This window comes from Quercus robur, chromosome 6 (genome assembly GCF_932294415.1).
Source record: "Quercus robur chromosome 6, dhQueRobu3.1, whole genome shotgun sequence".
Lineage (NCBI taxonomy): Eukaryota > Viridiplantae > Streptophyta > Magnoliopsida > Fagales > Fagaceae > Quercus > Quercus robur.
The window spans coordinates 39,230,308-39,239,024 of record NC_065539.1 but is presented as its reverse complement, the minus strand read 5'-3'; the positions used below and the strand labels follow the sequence as shown (position 1 = coordinate 39,239,024).

The following is an 8,717-nucleotide window of genomic DNA, read 5'->3' as shown; positions in this document are numbered from 1 at the left end:
AAATCATAAGAAAGAAAATGTGAGTTTTCCATTGTTTGGCAAGAGAGGAAAACTAGGGAGTGTAGAAAACCCAGGAGAAAATTTTCTCTCCTGGGCCCGCAAATTTTGTCCCCAGCACTTTTACCATATTGCCCTCTCCCACCTTCCCTCATTCCGTTATTCTCACTCTCACGCCTCTCTAATCTCTGTCTCACTCTCACTCTCACTCAACTCTCAATCTCACGGTGAGGCCTCTGTTCTGCCTCTGAATCTCTCAATTTTTTTTTCCATTCTCACTGCCTCTGTTCTGCTTCTCATCCTCACGCTCACGGTCACGATCTGCTAGACTGCTTCTGGGTTTTTTTTTTTTTCCCCTCTGTCTCGGTCTCGCCCTCTCTGCTTCAGTGGCTTCGTCAATCATCAGGTATTGAACTTATCTTCCTTTTTCCTTTGCTTTTTTTTTTTCTTGGGTCCGTCCTCTGTGCTCTGTGCTCTGCTTCATCAGGTATTTTGATTATTTTCCTTTTGTCCTTTGCTTTTGATTGATTCTGTTGGATATCAATTCTTTTAATATGATTATTTTTGTTCTAGTTAAGATTTTGTGGGCTGAATGAAATGTAAATTTGCTAACCACTTTTTTTGCTGGTTACAAAATCCTTTCGCACACTAATTTTTACGTTATAATAATAAAAATAATAATATAAATTTATATATATATATATATAATGTTGTAAATTTTATATTATTTAATAAAAATAAATAAATCTATTTCTTTTTTCTATTATGTAATAAAGGCATAATAATTAATTTATAAAAATCACATTTTTCATCCTCCCTTTTTCACTCCAACTAATTTTTCATCCTTCCAATTTTTCATCCTTCCAACCAAACACACAAGAAAGAAAACTAAATATTTTATATCTTTCCACAATTTTCCATCTTCTCACTTTTTCACTCTTCCAACCAAACAAAGCCTTAGAGAAGAGCAGAGCAGAACAGCCAAGTCGAAACGCCTCTCACTCCCTCAGAGTCAACCTCCCTTCGCCTGATGAAATAGGGCTTGGAATCCCGCCGTTAAACTCCTTTTTAAACCGAAGCGTGACTTTTTTAAGGTAAAATTTGTTGCTTTTTTTTTTTTTTGGAATATGTATATATTACCGTTTCCATAACTTGATGAGTATAGTTTATTCAAAGGTACAATGGTTTGTGTTTAAAATTTGGTGAAAAACCGATGTAGTGTTTCTTGTTGAAGATTCCTTGAGGAACCACATGTTGTATTTAATAAACTAAGTTGGCTTGCCCTATATTTGAGAAGGGTCGTGGGATTTCACGGTTTAGGGATTTTGGGCAAAGCCATTCTGAGTAAAGCCCTGTAAGGACGATACTTTTGCTTCTTTCTTTTTTGAAATTGAAGTGTGTTTTGTTATAATTATGTTTTTTTTTTTTTTTTTGAATTGAAAATTGTGTTCAGGTTTATTTTATTGTATGGCATACTCTGATATCCTGAATTTGTTGTTGGCGTTTGGCGTTTGGTGTACCGCTTATCTTGCTGTTGCAGTTCTCGCATCTTTTCGCTTCTTCAACTCCCTCTGCCCAAATTTGACCTAAACACACACACACACACTCACAAACACCCGCTATCATGGGCTATGCACAGCTTGTTATTGGCCCTGCTGGCAGTGGCAAGGTAAATTGTTATTGTCGCTATCTCTAATTCTATATGTTGGTTCTTAGTGTGAATACGTTGGACTGACTGTTTATATATATATATATATATATATATATATATATATATATATATATATTTTTTTTTTTTTTTTTTTTTTGAATCTCAGTCAACTTATTGTTCTAGTTTATACCGACATTGTGAAACTATGCAACGGTCGATACATATTGTGAACTTGGATCCTGCTGCAGAGAATTTCGACTATCCTGTTGCTATGGGTGAGTTGGGGTTGTTGTTGGTTTTTAGCTCTATCTGTTAATTAGTTAAGCCTGATTTGTTTGATTGGAAATGATGGGTTACCAATGAGCTTTTAGCAACTAATTAATTGGAAATGCGGTGTTGTTGGCTCTTTTTCTCCTCTTGATTGCAGATATAAGGGAACTAATTAACTTGGATGATGTCATGGAGGAACTTGGATTGGGTCCCAATGGGGGCCTTATGTACTGCATGGAGTATCCTTTATTAAATTTGTAGAACTTTTTTCTTCGCCTTTCTTGTATGATTTTGTTATGTGTATTTACTTGTGATTATTGTCTCATGTTAAAGTCCGTAAGGACCTTGAATGTTTACTAGTAAAGCATGATTATCTTGTCCTGGCTACCTTTGAATGATTATCTTGTTGCAAAATGAATGGCCTTAATTTCCATTTTTAGACACCTCGAAGATAATCTCGACGATTGGTTGACAGAAGAATTGGACAATTTTTTAGATGATGACTACTTGGTTTTTGACTGCCCAGGTATCCCTACTTGTCTAATTGTATGCTTGTCTGTGTATTTGTTATATCTATCATGATTTTGAATTTGCTTTATGGAAAACTACTTGTGAGTTGTGACCTGTTTCTATAAGTTGACAATTTATGGATATGTCTCTTTTTTTGATAAGTAAAAAAAGAATATTATTAATAAAAGAATAGCAAGAAAAACACAAAGAGTTCACAGTAGTGAAAAAGGAAAAAAAGGAACAAAAAGAAAAAAGCAGCCCCGAATCTATTCTAATAGATGAAAGAAAATCCATAAGGGTTGAACAATTCGAGAAACCCTAACATCGAGACCAATCAAAGAGGGTTTGCTGGCAAAACTCTAATAACTAAACCACAGTTTTCCCCTCATCCTCAAAAAACCGCCGATTTTGTTCAGTCCAAATAGTCCACATTAAACATCCTGGAACCAAATTCCAAATATCAAAACTATGCTTTCCAAGCCAATTATACCAACAAAATAATAATTCCACAACTGAACCTGGCATGACCGTTGTACTTCTGTTTCCTGATTTGTGCCCCCATAGTACGTCCCCAATGTACTCGGTTTGGCACTTTTTCTATTATTAATAATATTCTTACGTTACTTATCAAAAAAAAAAACTGAACCTGGCATGACCCAATCCATCCCAAAAAACCGAAGTATATACATCCACAAAGAATGAGCTATCGGACAAAAAAGTAACAAGTGATCTACAAATTCTACATTAAAACAACACATACAACAACGATTCGCCAAAGGGCGACCACGAAGTATAAGGTTATCCAAGGTTAGAATCTGACCATGAGCTATTGTCCACATAAAAAAGGTCACCCTTTTAGAAACCTTAACTTTCCAAATGCCCTTCCAAGGGAAAGTGGAAGGAGCTGCATTTCGAATCTTATGATAAAAAGACCGAGTATCAAACTTCCCACTTCCATTAAGGTCCCAACAAAGCCTGTCACATCCTCCACCCCTAGGAATTCGGGTTTGAATGAAATGAAGAAGGGAGTAGGAAGCCGCTAACTCCCAATCATTGAATTCCCTATAAAATCTTAAACTCCACACTCTGTCATTATCACCCACTAGAGGGCTTAACATATCAGAAATACAAGCCTCCTTATTGGTTGAACACAAAAATAACTAAGGATAAAGAATTTTAAGAGGAACATCCCCAGTCTACTTATCATGCCAAAAAAGAATACGAGAACCATCCCCCACCACAAAAGAGAAATGCTTAGCGAAAGTTTCCCACCCTTCACTAATACTCCACCATAACCCACAACCATGAGCCCTACTACAAGCTCTAGTGCACCAACCCCCTTTTCGCTCCCCGTATTTCATGGCAATGACCCTTCGCCACAGATAAGTGGTTTCATGGCCATACCTCCAAAGCCATTTCCTTGATAGGGCCTAATTAAAAAACGCCAAATTCCCAATTCCCAAACCACCCAACTCACATGGTAAGCAAACCTTTTCCCAAGCCGCCAAAGGATATTTGAAACACTCAACTGATGAACCCCACAAGAAGTTCCTCTGAATGCGTTCCAATCTAGTCGCCACAACTTTAGGGATAGTAAAAAGGGAAAGGTAATAAGTCGGAAGGCTTGAAAGGGTGTTTTAGCAAGGTGAGTCTACCACCCTTTGACAAATAAAAACGCTTCCAACTTGAAAGCTTCTTTTCCATCCTCTCAAGGATCGGATTCCAAATAGAGGCTGTTTTATACAAAGTTCTCAATGGCATACCCAAGTAAGTCATAGGCAAACTACCCACCCTGCATTGAAGAATATTAGCCAAAGACTGAATGTTACGCACCTTCCCAATAGGGACCAATCAAGAATGTTACGCACCATGGAAAATGCATAAACACAAAAGCAGTGAATACCTTAAGATATTGTTCTAGTTTTGTTTTGTTTTTTATACAGTATATTCTCCTTAGTTTGCAGTAGATCATTTCTTACCTAGTTAAAACATAATAAAAAAGAGGGCCAGTGGTCTTTTGATCTAGTGGCATCTCCTCACCCTAGAAATACGGATTGGAGCATATATGTGTTCAATTCCATATAGGTGTGTGACTTGTATTAATCTATTCAATAAAAGAAAATTGTCGTAAGTTCTATGTCCTAGTAATCATTCTTGAATATTGTAGAGTAGGCAGGATTGTCCTTGTTCCTTTCATGTTCACTATTGTGCAAATGAGTGCCTCGTAGTATTGAATATAGGTCCCATCCCAATCTTGCCGTATTAAACATTATAAAAAGGGAAACTTTGGAGGTTCTCGTTAACTTGACTAGTAAGTCTCTTGGCCTCACTAAGAGGAAAAAAAAAGGTTCCGCGCGGCCGCGGGGGGGGGGGGGGGGGGGGGGGGGGGGGGGAGAACTCTCTTCTCGTAAATTTTGCATCTGTGTGGACTATAAGGGTGAGTGGAACTTTTAAAAACTAGAGAAAGGTAGAAATTGGATTGGAAAAAAAATGTAAGAAGAAAAAGACAAGCAACATGAGCCTTGAAACCAACTAAATTGGAATGGAAGAACGTCTAAAAGAGTTCATTTTATTTTATTAGTAGGAATATTTTATTGAAAAAAAAAACTACTTCATGTGCAAAGAACACAAAGAAGTCTAAAAAATTTCAAAGAATAAGTAATTATGTGCAGAAGTATAGCGACTCTTCAAAATCAACATTAGAATTGCTTTTGGTGAAACCTCATGCATGGAACCAGTCTAACAAAGTTCTAATCAACAATTTTTGCAATTGACTCACTGAGCTTAAATCTTCAAAAGCTTGGCAATTCCATTCCTTCCACAAAATCCACATCAAACATAAAGGGACTTAATTCCAAATTCTTAAATGAGTTCATAGGGTACATCCTCCCTAATTCAGCCAGAAGATGTTCCTAGTTGTTCTGCCCTTGAAAAATTGAATTCTGCATTTCCAATGAGCTATAGTTCAGTTGGCACCTCTCCCCCTATAAATTCTAGGTAGAGGGTGAGGTCTTGGGTTGAAGATCCATTGGGCTTACCAATCAAAAAAAAAAGATTCAGCATTACCACTCATATTTTAGCCCCTTGATGTGATATTGAGTGGATATGTTTAGCTTGTATCTTCAACATGCCTGTTTCATAACTGCAAACATAAAATTATCTATCCTAACCTTCAGATATTTATACAGGCCAGATAGAACTCTTTTCACATGTACCAGTGCTGCGGAATTTTGTGGAACATTTGAAGCGTAAAAATTTTAATGTTTGTGGTGTATACTTACTTGATTCACAGGTTTGTTTGAAATTGGTTACTTCCTTTCTTGCCTTGGCTTATTCTGTTATTTTAATACTAATCATGAACTGTCTCTTATTAAAACTAATGGTTTCAATATTTGATTATAATAGTTCATGACAGATGTGACCAAGTTCATCAGTGGTTGCATGGCATCACTTTCTGCAATGATCCAACTTGAATTGCCCCATGTTAATATCCTGTCCAAAATGGACCTCGTGACTAACAAAAAGGATGTTGAAGAGTGAGCTCTTTTACCTTTACTACTTTATATAACTTGTATGGTATACACCATTTTTATTAAATTTAACAATCTAATATGTTTTGTACTTTTACTACTCAGTTTTCTGAATCCAGAGCCTCAGTTTTTGTTATCAGAGTTGAATCAACGCATGGCTCCTCAATTTGCTAAGCTGAATAAAGCTTTGATTGAACTAGTGAGTAACTAAACTACTTAAATTTTTTACACATTGCCTCTGCTGGAAACTACTTGTCAGGATTGTGGTCACATATAATCAATGTTGATCTACTTTGCATTTCTTTCAGAGTGGTCATGATATCAATGTAAAACTTTTTTGGTGTTTTAAGGATATTTTTATTTTAATTACTTTCTTACTGCACATTGTGGCTATCCCTGATCACTGTTTGCCAATGTTGTATGAAATTTTCCATAGGAAGCATCTTTATTTAATGAGCCTTGAACCCATGACCTCACCCACTACCTATCATTTATAAGGGGAAGGAGGTGTCAGTTTAGCTAGAGCTCATTGGCCAGGAAACATCTTTATTATTTAGAGGTGCATGATTAAGTTTCTTGGAAGAGATGCTCTTTTGTGAGTGATCTGTTTTCTTAGTTAGCTTCTTCTGTATGGGTATTGTAGATGGGTCGATTTACAATTCTGGTAGTATGATCTGTATCAATATTTTACCCTCATTGGGGAGACTACGTAATCTGATATAATATAAGCTGCATCATCTTAGATTGTACATTTACCTGAGAGGTTATAGGGAATTAATACTTCTGGTAATAAGTCCTTTAGGTTGAAGCGTTTTAATTGTGCATGGTTATGTGATTTGTAGTAATTTTTGGCCTTATTGGTTGTACAAGGACATTTTCATTTTTCAAGCAGCAAAATTGCTCTTTATCTTTCTTTTTTTGACATGCAATGGGGATTGGTTGGAAATTTTGAAACTATTATATAATTTTTGTTTTGTTAGGTGGATGGGTTTAGCATGGTGAGTTTTGTGCCCCTTGACTTGAGGAAGGAGCGCAGGTACTCTCTCTCTCTCTCTCTGACACTTGACAGTATTATGTTGTGCTTGCAAACTTTAGCTTTTGTAGTTTTAACCTATGAAAAAAATCCTTGGAACTGGATTTATGAGATGTGATTTAAAGTTTTTGAATATTTTAGTCCAAAGGTTTATTTGCCTTAGGATTTATCATTTAAATAAATAAAAACTTAGGCTGACAGTGAAATGTAGTTAATAATTTCAGATAGTATTTAGATTTAAATTCTGGGACTCTGATTTTTATAGTTTTTGCTGCCTTCTTGAAACTGAAAAATGTCCATACTAAGATTGTAATTTGGCCTATTATTTATTGGTTGGATAGTTGTGAGTTGCGATCCTTCAAGACCTACATATGGCTATCTTTTCTAGTGCTGCCAAGGTTCTTACAGGGTGTGTTGGCAAACAAGAGAACTGGTTTAGTTTGATTTTAACCAATTCCGAGACGGTGAAATAAATTTTTGAATTGGTTTTATTTGATATGTTGTTTCTCTAAACCTAAGCCTGTAATAAAATTTCTGTGAAACTACATTTTGCCACTTGCCAAACACCATAAGTTGCCATTTCTTTTGGGGGTCTGCACTTTGGATTTTAGTGTTAAAACCCTCTCAAAACCAAGAATACCTTTGTCAGAACTATAGCTAAAAGCAAATCTTAGTTGCAAATGATTTTTTTCTTCAGCTGCTGCACAGTTGGTAAAAGATAATACAATAAACCTTCAGGCTTCAACTGGTTGTAGAGAAATTGAATTTTATATTTTCTTATTACTATTTCTTTTGTTCGTAGACTTCCATATTCATCTTGGTTGGTTTGTTTACTTTTGAAGTCATGAAATACTTTCAAGAAAATTTAGTTAAAAAGATGACATAATTCCGATTTCTCATATAATTGACTTGCTTTTTACAGTATACAATATGTATTAGCTCAAATCGACAACTGCATTCAGTATGGTGAAGATGCTGAAGTGAAGATTAAGGATTTTGATCCTGAGGATGATGACTAGATTTATCATATCCGTTGACCGCATGAAAAATATGTTGCTGGTGTCGATATGTAGGATCAACTAGGCATCACCTAATTGTGTCTTGTGGAAATGGCATTTGAGATAGGTTGAAACAAACGGTTTGCTTTTTACCGGGTGCAAACAAGTAATGCATTTTGATAGTTAACAATGAAATCATGCATTACGGAGCTAAAATGACCTAGGTTGAAACAAACGGTTTTCTTTTTACCAGGTGCCAAAAATGACTGCAATGCTTAATGTAGAGGAACAAACGGTTTGTTTTTAAACCTGTTCGATTTTTCTATCTAATGGAAACCTCGTGCATTTTGCTCATTGCGTGTTGTCATTTTCAACCCCATGGTTTTTTTATTTAGGCAAAAAATTACAATTTATACCATATAATTTTGATCCATTGTCATTTTTGTCCACCAAAAATGAAATTTGTCATCTTAGTCTTTCCCTCCTTTGCCGTTAGAAAACTTTTTAACTTTCTTAAACGGTAGCGATTTGCGTTAGTAACATTAAAAATGATTTTCTTAAATAATGAATTTTTCCCCTAAAACCCTCCCCAGTTCTCTCTCTCTCTCTCTCTCTCTCTCTCTCTCCATTAAAAAAAAATCCCAATTTTGATTCCCCTTTTTAACTTTGTCATTGAAGCTTGTCTTTTCCATGATGTCTGGTCGCAATCCCAGAAATTTTTTACTTCA

General features: G+C 35.8%; 1 protein-coding gene across 7 annotated transcripts; it reads left to right on the top strand.

Annotated features, from left to right (window-relative positions):
* LOC126688703 (uncharacterized) lies at positions 1-8,343 on the top strand. 7 transcript variants are annotated; one of them, XM_050383483.1, is made up of 12 exons: positions 1-403; positions 953-1,091; positions 1,295-1,351; positions 1,538-1,666; positions 1,815-1,923; positions 2,076-2,157; positions 2,359-2,444; positions 5,617-5,720; positions 5,834-5,964; positions 6,064-6,157; positions 6,939-6,994; positions 7,914-8,343. In XM_050383483.1, the coding sequence occupies exons 4-12, from the start codon at positions 1,622-1,624 to the stop codon at positions 8,008-8,010; spliced, it is 804 nt and encodes a 267-aa protein (XP_050239440.1). In that variant the 5' UTR covers positions 1-403; positions 953-1,091; positions 1,295-1,351; positions 1,538-1,621; the 3' UTR covers positions 8,011-8,343. The 7 variants fall into 7 exon arrangements, with proteins under 7 accessions (XP_050239440.1, XP_050239441.1, XP_050239436.1 ...); XM_050383484.1 differs by having other exon boundaries at positions 1,451-1,666; XM_050383479.1 differs by having other exon boundaries at positions 1,217-1,351.
* Positions 8,344-8,717: the final 374 nt, after the last annotated feature.